Source organism: Callospermophilus lateralis, chromosome 1, assembly GCF_048772815.1.
Source record: "Callospermophilus lateralis isolate mCalLat2 chromosome 1, mCalLat2.hap1, whole genome shotgun sequence".
Classification (NCBI taxonomy): Eukaryota; Metazoa; Chordata; class Mammalia; order Rodentia; family Sciuridae; genus Callospermophilus; species Callospermophilus lateralis.
This window is the reverse complement of record NC_135305.1, coordinates 204,230,619-204,245,619: the sequence shown is the minus strand read 5'-3', so window position 1 is coordinate 204,245,619 and position 15,001 is coordinate 204,230,619. Positions and strand designations below refer to the sequence as shown.

At 39.6% G+C, this 15,001-nt stretch overlaps 1 protein-coding gene across 6 annotated transcripts in view; it reads right to left on the bottom strand.

Moving 5' to 3' along the window:
* Window positions 1-1,232: 1,232 nt before the first annotated feature.
* Window positions 1,233-15,001, bottom strand: part of Nktr (natural killer cell triggering receptor) — a 47,398-nt gene continuing 33,629 nt past the window's right edge. For 3 of the 6 annotated variants that reach the window (XM_076844092.2, XM_076844084.2, XM_076844114.1), the window contains 6 exons: window positions 10,307-13,201; window positions 7,897-7,992; window positions 6,811-6,867; window positions 6,047-6,073; window positions 5,766-5,867; window positions 1,233-3,915 (listed from right to left, as the gene is read on the bottom strand). In XM_076844092.2, the coding sequence (XP_076700207.1) occupies window positions 3,828-3,915; window positions 5,766-5,867; window positions 6,047-6,073; window positions 6,811-6,867; window positions 7,897-7,992; window positions 10,307-13,201 (3,265 nt within the window). In that variant the 3' untranslated portion in view covers window positions 1,233-3,827. Of the gene's footprint in view, window positions 3,916-5,765; window positions 5,871-6,046; window positions 6,074-6,810; window positions 6,868-7,896; window positions 7,993-10,306; window positions 13,202-15,001 lie in introns of all 6 variants that reach the window. The other 3 variants (XM_076844107.2, XM_076844119.1, XM_076844100.2) reach the window with 2 other exon arrangements.

The window sequence follows — 15,001 nt, the reverse complement described above, 5'->3', positions numbered from 1 at the left end:
GTGAGAGGCAAGCATTCTGCCACTGAGCCACAACCCCAGCTCTCCTTGAATTCTTTGCGTCCAATTAATGCCTAGCTAATTCAGAAGTCAAGATCAAAGCCCCTGACACATTTCCCAATATGGCCCAACTAATCATGCTTATCAGTATCTCCGAATGTATATAAAAACTCACTGCAAAATAAGACCATGAAGAACTTCCTGAGGGGATTTCCCCACAGTTAACACACACTACCATTTTCTTTAAAATTTAAAGCAAAACATTCAGATTTGATAATTTTTGGTTGTCGAACTTGGGAGTCCAGTGTTAATTTAGAAAACTCAATATCTGCAAGTGAAAAGTTATGCTAATTCACTAAGAAAACACATTCCTTTGAGCTCTGAGGAGAAAGTTAATTGTACTTGCCTGGGAAATTCTCATGTGTGTGTTAAAAATATCACCACGAATGCTGTCTCTGGAGGTGAGTGAGAATCTGCCCCTCGCTTGCTTGCTGGCTGCCTGGTGCTCCCTGCGCTGCCTGGTAAAGGGCTACTGGGGAAGGAGGGGGTGGATGGAGAGTTCGTAAGTACACAGACTGTCCCTAGGCAGCAAATCACAGATGGGTTGGGCATCTTTCCTCCTCAGCAGAGACATCTGTATGCAGGTCACTTCAGCTGGATGACAAAGCCTAAAGGAAATCTGGAATTTCCAGAGGCAGAGCAAGCGCCATTGATGCCTATCTCTGTAGGGTAACAGCTCTGTCTAACATTCTCCCTGGCTCCATTTCTTGCCCCACCACTAACTCACAGCTAGAAGACAGTAAGCTGCAACAGAGAGAAGGTCTCTTCACTGGCTAGGTCAGCCAAGATGCTCAGTGGTTTATTTTTCCCATTTCAGACAAACTAGTTGAAATCTAGGTGAGTAAAGAAAGATGAAACGGGGCTGGGGTTGTGGCTCAGTGGTAGGGCGCTCGCCTAGCATGCACAAGGCACTGGGTTCAATCCTCAGCACCACATAATGTAAAACATTGTGTCCACCTAAAACTTAATACTTAAAAAAAAAAAAAAATGAAACATTCACAGATTTAGACTAAGTATATATTTTAATTTCTACAAGGTCCCCTTTCAAGTTTTAGGGAAATTGAGGTGTATACAAATTAGACATTGCTAGTATGTACAAAAGTATTTTCTATAATTTTTGAACAATACCAGCTATTTGCAGTAAACAGGACGTTACAAAACCAGTCCAATAATGATTTTCTATTAAGAAGCACATTATATGACATAATTCAGTTTTATTAAAAAATAACTTCAAAATACAGAACAATCCCCTTTTAGGAAGAAAAGCTATTTCTGTAGCTCACTTCAGTAAACACACAAGTTGAACACTTGAGCAGAGGGCCATCCTTGTCTGTAGATAAAACACACGAGGCTTCTACCCTTTTAGGATAAAATCCAACCCACAATTAAGGTGTAGGCAAAGTCACTGCCTCTCTGCCTTCTATACACTAGCAGCCCCCAGAACCTGTGAATATGATACCACTCCTTTTATTACATCATTTCTATGACACAATTGACCTTAAAAGAGATTATATATGGGGCTTGATCTCATCACCTGAACTTAAAACATGAGGAAAGTAGATTTGTAGCATGAGAAGCAGGAGGACTGGAAGTGCTGGTTTGAAAGTGGCGGGGCCTACACCAGCAGGAATGTGGGCAGCCTTAAAGGAGTCAAAAGGCCCCTTTCTGAGGCGAGCAAGAAACGTATTCTGCTAACAATCTGAACAAGCCTGAAGCAGAGTCTTCCTCAGAGTCTTCATAAAGGAAAGTTGCCCTGCCCACCCCTGACTTCAGTCCGTAAATCCAGCTATACCATGCTGAACCTGCAAGCTGCAGAATTATGAACCAAAAAAATGGGTGTTGTTTTAAACTACTAAATTTGGAAGAATTTGTCATACAGTAACAACAACTCATATACTGCCCAAGAGTAACTTTTCTGAACCTAATTGGATTTAGTAGTTTCTTTTGGGGTTCTGAATGCATTTTTCCCCCCACCGACTAGTGTTATTAAAACAGTATCCGCCTTTGAAGGCAATATTTGAAAATCCTTAATATGAATCAATCAAACATTGTTCTGTATTGTGTGATCAAGTACTGATTTTTTATTTAGTTCTGTTTCCTAATGTACTTCTATCTTCTGACTTGATAAACAATATACCACCTAATCTGGTTTACCTACTTCCCATGGTTGACAGCTGTATATATTTTTTGGTGCTGGGGACTGAACCCTGGGACTCAGGAGGCATGCTAAGCACATGCTCCACCCCTGAGCTACACTCCCCAACCCTTGGATAAGAATTACAGTACCTCCAATGTTGTGAGTGAGCCCTCCCATCCATCCAGGGTTGTCATATCCCTCATCTGAGGGCTCTTTTCTACTTCCCAAAAACACCAGGCAAGGCCTGGGGCAGGATGGCACAGACTTCTACACCAACATGCAAAATGAATTTGTCCTGCATAACTGGATTAAATTGGCACTAAGGTGATTAAGTACACTTGGGGGGGAATTCAAATTGAAGATTAAAAAAAAAAAATCACTAATTTTCACAGGTCCAATTATTTTTGGAGGAACACCCAAAGCCTTGGAAATATGACATACAGTACTCTACAGCCCTCTCTTCTGGTTCACTCAGGTCGAGCAAGGCTTTACTGAACTAGTGGGTTGCAACACAAATGAGAAAAACATGCTGTTGGAACTGTTCTGCTGCCGCTGTGGTACATTCTTTACTTGAAAGACTTCAAAGTAAAACCCTGTAAAATGGCTCCAGGATGGTGGCAGCTAAGGTTCCAGTGTTATTCTTGAAGTTCCCTTTCTAATCCACTCTTCCACAAGCACACACATGTGTAGACCTAAGTGGCCACCCCCACCACTGCCAATTCTGCCTGCTCCAGGGGACCCCAACCCACATATGTTTGAGAGAAGCCCCCCAATATTCAAAGTGAAGACAGCTCAGAAGAAACCATTTTCAGTGCCAGTGATTTAAAAAGAAATTCCTTATTCTCATAGTATTATTATGTGGAATATGTAAGAATAATGCTTAAAGAGGCACCAAAAAGTACCAAGCACCAAAGCATGAACTGGAATAGAATTATTTTTTATAATCTAAACTTCTGATAGTCTTTATTAAAAAGCACACAAAGTACTAATTCCTTAGAGACAGTGCAGGTATTTATAGTTAAGGCTGATTTTCTCTTCTCAACCTTGTCCACCAGCCTGAAATAATGCAGACTGTGGGCAGTATGATGACTGCTTTCCTGATTGAGCCAGCAAAGAAGCAATGTATGAATTAAGAACCCCAGAGCCACACTGCCTTATGCTCCTGGTTACCATTGGTATGGATTCGGGTGGTTTGTTTTTACAAGACTGTACAACTGGTATATAAACATTTGGCCGCCTTTAACAGTTCTTCTTCACAGTTCTATGCTTGGCAGCATGTATGCTAAAACCTGAAAAATGGGCAAAAAGAATCTGTATTCTTAGGAATACATGAGATGGAAAGAAATAGTCTACCTAAAATAATATTGCAAATTATACTTACATAGATTTCACAATTTCTTGATTCAAGAAAATGAAAATTCCAAAGTTGGCTACTGTAAAATGTGGCATAAAAATATTTCTAGGAGACATCTGTATTTTAAATTATTCTACACATGTAAATGAATAACAATTGTCTTTGAAATTCATCTCTAATACTGAAATAGAACAACAGACTGCCATTAAGTTTCATAAAGTTTTTTAAGTTATCAGATATTTACAAATACGATATAATTTGTATCAAAAAAGGACATTTTCAACTATATCTGCTGCTTTCACTGGGGCTGCGGTGATGAGAGTAACTTCGGTCACTTTCACTGTCAGAGCCATAAGATCTACAACTCCTGTATAACAAAACAAAACATACGAAAACCTTTTAACTATCCACCCTTTCAATTCCTCTTGGAGCTTCCTTTTTGATATGAGTGACTTCAAAACACTATTGCTACAGTAAGCGCAGGGGATAGACAAGTACAGTTCTGACTATGGCTTTTACCATGGACTTTTCAGGATGTTTAAAATGATATATGGTAGTAATATCAAGATTAAGATAAAATAAAGAACTAGGCACAATGGCACAGGCCTGTAATTCCAGCACTTGGGAAGCTGAGGCAGATGGATTTCAAGTTCAAAGTCAGTCTCACAATTTAGCACAAAAAAACTAAAAAGGCCTGGGGACGTGGCTCGGTAGTAAAGCATACCTCAGTTCAATCCCCAGTACCAAAAATCAAAACAAAAAAACTTCACACTTGTGACATTTACTTGAAATCCATTCATGAGGAGAAGCAAAATAATTTTCTGTGTTACCCAAAATGATCAATATTTGATTAGCTAGTCTAAGGAAGTAAGTAGGGGGAAGATGCATAAATAGTTTCATTGAAGGAATGGACACCAAAATTTGGGCCCAATGAGGTGTAGAAATGGATCTGTACATGAACGAGGCCACTGGGATATTGACTCAAGAGGACCTGGTCACAGTCATCCTTCAGTTAGTTAAAAAAAAAATATATTGAGTGTCACAGTAGGCATCAAAGGGGAGGTGGGGCAGGTGACTATAATACAGTTTCTGGGGCTCAAGGATAATATAGAATAGTGTGCAAAGCAATTAAGTTAGAGGCAATGAGAACCCCAGGGGAGCAAAGTCTGCTTCAGAGGCACATTGGAGGACTCCCAGGGGCAGTGGAGTTGCAGTAGAGACCTGCAGGGTAGGTGGGATTAATTATTTTAAGAGGCAAATGGGGGATGGTGGAAGGGCACTTATGTGTCTAGGCAGAAGGAAAGGTTTCAGCACATCAAAGAAGAGACACCGGTATCAAGAGTCAGAGATGGTGTTCATAAGTGGTGGAACCTTGCATGCAATGACAAGGAGCCTGAGCCTAACTGAAGACAGCAGTGAGTCCCTGAACCATCTTAGCAATAGAATATCCAGATCACTGTAAAGAAACATTACAAAAGTCACCATAAAGACTTTTGCAGTAGCCAAAATACATTACATACAACATAATATATATGTGTGTGTGTGTGTGTGTGTGTATTTGCATGAAAAATATATTTTACTAAATAATTGACTAAACCTCCATTCTGCCACTGGAACAAATGATGATTACATTTCTTTCTTTTTTTTCCCCTTGTGTCCAGTAGATTGAACCTAGAGGTGCTTTACCACTGGGCTACATCCCCAGCCCTTTTTTGCTGACTGTTGATTGACTGTTGATTCCCTGACTGAGACAGGGTCTCACTAGGTTACTAGGGCCTTGCTAAGTTTCTGGGGTTAGCCATGAACTTGCAATCCTCCTGTGTCAGCCTCCAGAGTCATTGGGATTACAGGCATGTGCCATCATGCTTGGCTTGATATTAACAATTATTTTATTTCTTTGTTTTAAAAAATGACAAATTGGCTATTTTTAGCAAGTAACCCAACTTAAGAAAGTAGGACATGGTTTGTTGTTTTTTCCCTTTACTCTTTCTAAAAGAAGTATTTGTTCAATGATATGTGAATACTTAAAGAACCCAGTTTAGACTCAAACATGAACCAATAGATATTACCTGACGACTCATAATAACAAAGCTACTTCTACCAGCTACCTGTGGATTGTGGAAATTTGAGAAGATAATGGAGTATTTCTGTCCTCTTCCATCACCTTACACACCAAGTGCCCTTAAGAACTTGATGAGCTCTAAAGGAAGGACCCACCTGGACCGCCTGTTGTAACTTCTGCCTCGGTGGTAACTGTCACTCCTCTGGCTCCGGCTTCGGCTCCGACTCCTGCTGTAGTAGCTATCATAAGTGTAGGACCTGCTTCAACAGCAACAACACACACTAAATTTTCCCATTCAAATATTCACAGAGATTTCCATTTCTTTGTAGGTCTTTAAGAGTTTTAACTTAGAACACAGGCACTCAATGACAGTGTGAGGACACAGTTGTATAACAAGTACTAGAAACATTTAGTAATTGCCCTAAATCAGACTTACCATGTTAAAGAGAAAAATGTTTCTTTTCTGCATTGAAAAATATCACAAAATTAACACTGAGTTAGTTTGACTGCATCTGATAGATCTTATTAGGCAATTATATTCAACAAATACCTGGTATTACCATTTTATATTAGTTATAATTCTGACACGAGGTATAATGGGCTGACAGATAAAAACTGTCAAAAAGATTTCATTTACAAATGGTATGATTACAGAAGACACATATACATTTAACTTCTTCAATAAAAAATACAATGTGACCTGGGCATGGTGATATGTGCCTGTAATCCCAGTGACTTGGCAGGCTGAGGTGAAAAGATCACTAATTTCAAGCCCAGCCTCAGCAATTTAGCAAGACCTTATCTCAAAATAAATAAAAAGGAGGGGCTGGGGTTGTAGCTCAGCAGCATGTATAAATAAGTGAATAAAATAAAGGTCCATCAACAACTAAAAAAATTTTTTTTAAATAAATAAATAAGAGTTGGGGACTTAACTCAGTGGTTAAGTGCCTGGGTTTAATCCCTAGTATAAAAAACAAAAAACAAAAGAACAAAAAAACCAACAACATGGTAGGTGGTGGGTACAGTTCGGTGGTAGAGCATATGCTTACTAGCATGTGTGAAGTCTTGAGTTCAATCCCTGACACCAAAATCACAACAAAACAAAACAAAAAAATGTCCACCACACTTTGAAATGAGAGTTTATAAAATGAAGCCTCTCCAATTTGCCCCTGTGGGTGGGTACCCAATTCCTGTCCTTACCTGGACCGACTGTGGGGATCATACGAGCTGCTCCTGGATCTGCTCCTGCTAGATGTCCTAGTATAAATCACAGGAAAGACCATCACCTTGTGAATCAGGGCAAGGCAGGCAATATAAAAATTCTAGACTATTTTTTTTGTCCATCAAAGTGAAAATATAGCAACATCTTGTAACTATATATTTTTAAATATTTTTTTAATTGTAGATGGACATGATACCTTTATTTTACTTTTTTTATGTGGTGCCAGGGATCAAATCCAGTGCCTCACGCATACTACCAAACATTCTACCCCTGAGCCACCATCCCAGCCCCAATTATATTTTCTTTTTATATCCAAGTACACTAGAATCTTTAAAAGCCATTGGTTTCTGAAGAAAGATTAAGTTTTATACAGTTCTTCCATGAGATGTACATAAAGTCACTGGAGAGGGTCTGTGGGGATCCACAGATGGGGAGGGGGAAAGGTCCAAATAGATAGGTCACTCATAAATGAAGTTACAGCAGTGGAGCACACCTCAGAGTCCAAAGGGGGACAGAAGCTGGTGAATTAGAAATGTGGCTAACACAGACTTCTCCCTCTTGGTCCCCTCCCTATAATCCTATCACAATGCTAACCCAAGGCAAGGGGTGATTATAGCTAGAGACTACAGTTAAGGAGATGCATTTGGAGAAGGCAGAAGTAGTGGTCACAGGCTTCTTTTTTTTTTTTTTCTCATGCCTTACTGTGATAAGGTCCCATCAGAGTACTATCCAAAAGAATTCCATAAGTCTTTGAAATAAAAAGCTAAGAGAGCTGGGGTTGTGGCTCAGTGGTAGAGGGCTTGCCTAGCATGTGTGAGGCACTGGGTTCATCCTCAGCACCACATAATATAAATAAATAAAATAAAAGCACTGTGCCCACCTACAACTAAAACAATATAAATAAGTAAACAAATAAATAAATAAAAAACTAGAGGAGACGATAGGCCAGTCTGGTGTTCAGCAATGATAAGGTTCTTCTTAATGGCTATACCACTCTGCCAATGCAAACCCTTCAAAAGCAGTCCTGATAGAGACCACAGTGTGGGGCAAGACCACAAACTCACCTGTGACTTTTGTAACTCCGATAGGAACTGCTCCGGCTTCGGGTTCGACCTCTGCTGTACCATCCCCTGCTCCGACTTCTAGAATAGCTTCTTGATCTACAATTAAAACAAGTGAGAAAACACACGATTATATTAACTCATAATGTTAAAATTAATTACAGGTGGGGAAGGACAGGAATACAAACAAGAAGAAAGGTCTCTCACAAACTCTGCATAGTGGACATGACAGTGACACTGCTAATGGGGCAATCTGGAAATGAACCATAAAAGGGTGGTATGGATGTGTTCAGAGGAGCCCCAGTTGTAATACCAAAAAAGGAGATGGTCCAAATCTCCATTACAGTTATGTGTATCAACAGAGATACAGGTCAGGACTACAATACCGAGTGAAAAGGGCAAGTATAGAACATCCACACGTGTAAAAGGCTTTTATTTATAAAAAATTCTAGAACACATAAAAATAACACTGTGTGAGAATAGAAACATCTGTGATAAAACTGTAAAGAGAAAAAATAAAACAATAACACAAGTCTTAGAATAATGGTTAACTCTAGGAAGAGAGGAAAAAAGCCCAGCCTCAGCAACTTTAGCAAGACCCTATCTCAAAATAAATAAAAAAGAAGAGGGGCTGGGGTTGTAACTCAGCAACAACCAGAGGATGGTACAGCACTGGCACCCCAGAGCTCTATTTTTCAAGATGACAGGTACAAAGTTATCCATTTTATTACTTTTATACTTTAATCATGTCTTATTTTTAATATTAAATATTTAATAAAATATTTAAGAACCCCAGTTCTTTTCCTCTGAATTCACTTGGCTCCCTACCTTCCTCCCTCTACTTTAAACCTGACATTCAGGAATAGTGTGAATAGCTACTTATGCAATACCTCCATAGATTTTATTCATGATGTACTTATGTTTTGGAATATACCACCTGCTTCCAGTTTATCTGCAAGATAATGAATATAGATAGTATGTTCTAATGAGATTCTAGTCAATTTATGCAAACAAAAATTACAGATAAATCCTATGAGGTGACTGAAAAAGAATTAAGTCATAGTCTTCAAACTCAAGCAGTTTACAGCATAGTTGGGGGGCCAGGCCCAGGTGGGTAACCAGAAAGGAAGGGAGGGTAGTGCCCAGGCTTAACTATCTCAGTCTACTACCCACTGAGCAAATTCCTTAGCATTTTTATGCCTATTGTTTCCATTTATTAAAAGAGATACCACCTACTCCAAAGTCAAGGGTAGAAAGGCAAATGAAGAAGAATGGCTTGCATCACCAATAGATCATAGCTATCTAAGTAAAAATGGCAAAGCTGATCATGAGCAAACAGGAAGCTCGAGTAGCTGAACAGGCAGCCACCATCCAGTGATAAGAACACAGAAAAAGCCAGGATTCACCAGCTCTCGTGACACAGGATGAAATGGTCTGAGAAGAATGAGGAGAACTGGGCCAGGGCTTCCAGTAGGTGGGGAAATAGTGAGTTCAGGGAACAGTGTGGAGAGAAGGCACAGAAGACAGCAAGCAAGCAACGGAGGAGTGAAGTAGAGAAAGTCACTGTAGATGGCAAGTAGTGGCTCCTTTTATAAAAAGTCTGGGTGAGTAAAGGAAAAAGAAAAGCTGATGAATACGGAAAAAAAAAAAAGGAAAAAAAAAATGATCAAAAAACCAGTACAGGGCTGAGGCTGGGGCTGAGGAGCACAGCGGTTGCCTAGCATGCGTGACGCACTGGGTTCGATCCTGAGCACCACATAAAAGTAAAATAAAGGTATTCTGTCCATCTAGAACTACAAAAAAAAAATTAAATTAAATCAGTACAAATGATACAAAGCAATCACAATATAATAGGGGATATGAATAAAACAGGTAAATCAATTAAATATTTCTAAGGAAAAGAAAATGCAATGTAACTACTTATTACCTCTTACCACCACCAATTTTCTTTTTTTGTTTTGTTTTGTTTTTAACTCTTTCTCTGCTCTCTCCTGTCTACACTAATGACAAAAAGTAAGAAGCAACCTAGAAGATGAAAAAAATCTAAAGATGATTTTGACATCTTCTTCCCTATTGCCATAAATAATTTTCTATAGATGCATGTCTTGGTAAGATAACTTTTGACTCTCTGGCACTTACCTTCCCACTCACCTTGCCAGTAAAGTGGAAGCTAGGCAACTCATTTCCACTTTTGATAGTTTTCTATAACAATAGTGTTTTAAACTGAGACCAAATTTCTTCTGAAATGCCCTAAGTCCCAGATTCTATGGATCTTGCAAAATAAGACTTCTTATTCCTTTTCAGATATTTGGAAATAGTAATCTCTTCCCTGACTCTTATGTTTTTCCCAGCTAAACAATAACAAACTCTCCTTGGAAGGGGAAAAAATAAAAGGAAAGAGAATACTGCTTACCGATAAGATGATGTAGAACTTCTTGATCGACTTCTAGAGTGACTATAGGAGACAGACCTTGTTCTGTGTCGTGATTTGGTTTCAGATTTACTTCGAGATCTACTTGGACTCCTGGACTGACTATCACCATCCCGACTAGGCGTCTGTTCATCACTTGAACTCTCCTGATTTCTTGGCCTCCGGTTTAGGCGAGCTGTCTTCCTTACTTCATCAAACAGAGACCCAGGCCGAACTTTATTTTTGCTTTTAATTTCTATTCTCAAGCCCTGAGGTTTCAATTCAGGTACAGCAGTCAACGCCTTTACTTCTATGGCACTAGATGTGGTGGCTGTAGGTGTTGCCAGGTTCCCCACACCTTGCAGGGGCTTCCATTTATTATCGGTGAGGTGGATCTGGCTCTTCTCAGCTACCTCCTTCTTCCCAGTACTTTCTACAGCACTGGGCAAGCTGACAGAGTTGCCATCCTGTTTCCCCACTTCACCTAAGGTTTTGTTTTCAGACACACTGCCTTCTTGTTTTGTCTCCTCTGTTTCAGGATGTTCTATATGTATGTCCTGCTTTAGAACCACACTTATCTCTGGGGTGTCAAGCCTTGAATTTGCTAGAGGGGAAGACCCCTCTACCTTCGCAGGGGAATTCCTATCAGGAGTGCAAATCTCCATGTTATCATCTGTTTGTAGCACATCCTCTGTTCCACTTGGAACACTTTCTTCAATCTGCTGGGTGTTTGGGGGTGAACTGGCAGCATTTTCCTCAGCATTTAAAGCAGTGGGACAAGTGCTGGGCTTACTATCACCTTTAGTAAGCTGGTCAAGACCTGATGACGTAGTCATTGTATTATGTTTACCTGAAAGGCTGCCCTCGTCACAGGATTTATCAGTTTTTGGAATATGATCTTTTATGGTTTCACAGTTTTCAGAAATTTGGTTTTTTTCTTTAGATTCCTGAGTAACTTGCTTTTCATTAATCTCCTCCTCCTCCTCTTCACCAAATTCTAGTGGAGGCTGCCAGTGAAATGCCTGTTTTCGTTTTGGAGCCTTGTGTTTTTTTTCCTTTTTCCCTTTCTGTTTTTCTTTTGCTTTTTTAGTGTGTTCCTTTCTAAGATTTTCCTTTGACCCATGTTTGTGCTTCTGTGGCTTTCCTTTATTGTTTTCTGAGTTGGAACAGGACCCCTCAGAATCTGAAGTTGATGGCTGCCGTTTACTCGATTTCCAAGCACTGGTATCATCAGGCAGTGAAGTATTTGCTGAAGATTTTGTCTTGGGTTTTGCTCTGATGTGACTTTCACTAACCTCTGATTCAGAATCTGATGTGGCCTCACCTTCCTCCTTATCAGACGATCGTCGGGAATCGTCTTTACTGTTTTTAGTTCTCTCTCGCTCTGAATTTGACTCAGAGTCCCATTTACTCCCAGCATAATTCTTCCTTTTGGACTTACTGCCATTTCTAAAGTGATCAGAAAGATTCTCTTTCAAAGTTCTTTTTTTGGTACGAGGGCATTCCCGTTCAGGCTTGGGTTTCTCTTCATCTCTGCTTTTTTCCTGCTTGTCGTTCATTATTTCCATTTTGCCCTGCTTCTCTCTTTCTTGGACTGACTGTGTAACCTGAACACTTGACTGTTCACTGTCTGAAGAATAATCTAAAGATGACCTGCTTTCACTATACTTTCTCTGACATGAAGACTTCTCTCTACCTTTGACATATTTACTGCGAAGTGTCTTTTCAGAGCTGCTGCTGTGCCTTTTATTTGAAGTATTACTTTTTTTCCCATTGGATCTGAACTTCCTCTTGGCTCGTCTTTCATCATTACTGCTAACAGAAGTGTATGAAGATGATCTACTGAACGGTGAACGATCACTGTACTTACTTCGTGAATGAGATCTAGAAGATGGAGACCTAGACCTTGAATGTGAACTAGCTAGACTACGAGACCTTGTATATGATCTAGAATAAGATCTACTCCTAGAAGATCTGCTACCTGACCTTGGTGAACTTTCAGAACTTCTATCACTATATTTTGAATAAGCACTCCGATCACTTTCTGAATTTTTTTCTCTTTTACGGTAGGATGATGAACTACCAGTCTCTTTAATGTTTGCTGAACTATAAGTGCTTTGAATGGGCAACAAATGGGTTGCTTTTGCTTTCATTTCCTGAATTCGCTCATAAGAGGGCTTCCAGGGTTTCTGTCCAGGTTTCCACCTTGAAGGGGGGGGACTGTCACTCAATGGTATTACAGGAATATTTTCTGCTACCACTGTCTGTACTACTACATTTTCACTTTGTGGTACTGTTGCCCTTAAAGGCTCTGTTTTAACTGGTTTATTTTCACTTAACTGAGAAGCTGTTCTTCTTGGTGATTTTGATGCTGTCCTTTGGCGCCCTGACTTGGAACTTGACCTGGACTTTGATCTACTTTGAGAATGTGATGAAGATTTTGATGCAGTCCTTGATCTTGAGCTTCCTCTAGAATAAGACCGTGAATGAGACTTGGATCTGTAGGAATCTCTACTGGAATGGGATGAAGTGCTCTGGTCATCCTTGTCAGATTTAGACCAGTCCCTCTTAGATGAGTGATGAGATGAAAAGGAGGAAGATCGAGATCTCCTTTCTCTATCACAAGAGGACTTCATTTGTCGAGTGGAAGATTTTGAGGATTCAATGTCAGAAGGTACAACAACTCTTCTCTTCTTAGTCTGTTTGTGTCTTCTGCAATGTTTTTGCTTTTTTGCTTTCTTTTTATGCTTAACCTTTTTTTCCTTTCTACGTTTTTTATGGTGACCATCAGAGTGTCTTGCTGTACTAACATCTGAATAATATCCATTATAAGACCATGATCTAGATCTCTGGGACAAGCTTCTTTCATCCCATCGACTTGAACAGGGGTCACTTAACCTAGAGACAAGGGCATAATATGCATGTAGTTATTTATAAGCATATTTCTATGCTTTAAAACACATTTCCTGTTGACATCAAAGTACTTGACTCCATCGATATTTTAAACACATGTAAAAGCATGAATCAGAATTACAGGCCTTGTCTTGACCTTATACTTTCAGAGAAAAATAATGACAACTACTAACAGATTCACTTACAAAAGTTTTTTTTTTTTTTTTTTTTTTTTTTTTTAAGCTAAGCAAGGAATTTCCTATTTGATAGAAAATGTCTATGAAAATCAAACCATCAACCAACCATAGGAGCAGAGGTGACATACCAAGCTCCTGGCTGCGATCTACTCAACACTACTCTTCCACTAGGAGCAAAATTTTTTTGGGGGGCGGAGGGCACTACGGAATGAATCCAGGGATACTTTACTACTAAGCTATATCCTTGGCTTTTTTTTGAGACAGGGTCTTGCTAATTGCTACGGCTGACCTTGAACTTGCAATCTTTCTGTCTCTGTCTCCCGAATCACCAGGATAATAGGGATGCACCACCAACATGGGCACCAGGAGCAATTTTTGAGGGAGAGTCAAACTACTTTCCCCAACAATTTTGTTGAGTTTCTGCAGATACCAGAAAGATATCTAATTTTTTTGGTGTGGTATTGGGGATGGACCCCTGGACCTCACAGTTCAGCAAGAGCTCTACCACTCAGTGAGTCACACACCCAGCCCTTATAGTTTTTTTTTTTTTTTTTAAGAGAAAACTTTTTCTTAATCAGCTAGCATGAGTTACTTTTTCTCTACCTCACAAAGGTAATCAAGACTATCCCCTAAGACTGTAATTAAGCTATGCAAGACAAAAATTAAGAAAAAATTACAAGAAAACTGACAGAGGCTTTACGACTTTAGTGGTAATGTCAGGGCTTAAAATTGAGAGCTCTGAGCTCCAGTGGGTTGCTCCAACATAGCAGGTGTTTGCCTTTTTCTACTTCTCCCAATGCAAGCCACTCTGTCAGATGCTTGCAAAGAAAAAGAGAATTTCCTACAAAGAACTGCACAGGCCCCCTTGGGGGGTGTGTGTGTGTATGTATGTATATATATATATATATTTTTTTATTTTTTCCCCTAAATATTTATTATTTAGTTGTAGCGGACACAATACCTTTATTTTTATGTGGTGCTGAGGATCAAATCTAGCGCCTCACGCATGCTAGGTAAGCGCTCCACCTCTGAGCCACAAACCCAGCCCAGTATATTTTTTCATTAGCTATTACAGGACCAGCCTCATTTCTAACACAGATATTCCACTGTGATGTTACCTCTGAGATGAAGAGATAAGTATACTCCTAAAGATGCAACCATCTCTGGGGACAGAAATTAATGCACACACTGGGTATAGGTTTTCCCATCAACCAATTAATTCATCAGTGACTAAAACACATGGCTAGGAAAGAACATGTTTTTGTTTTTTGCTGTGGGCTTCACTTAAGTTGCTGAGGCTAGCTTTGAACTTGCGATCCTCCTGCCTCAGCCACCTGAGCAGCTGGAATTATAGGCATATGCCACCACACCCAGCTAATATAATTTTGAAGACCTGATTACTTCTAAAATTGAGTAAGGGTTCTTTAAACATTCAATAGAGAGAAGTCAGAATTTTGATTTAAAAGCTCCCAAAGCCATTCATCTCACCTACTTAACAGCACTACTTTCACCCTCTGGTCACAGTCTAATTCTGACTACAAATCTTACTGAAAACGTCCAGGATTAGGCCTATAGTTGCCTTAACATTTAAATAAAGCAGACACTGGAT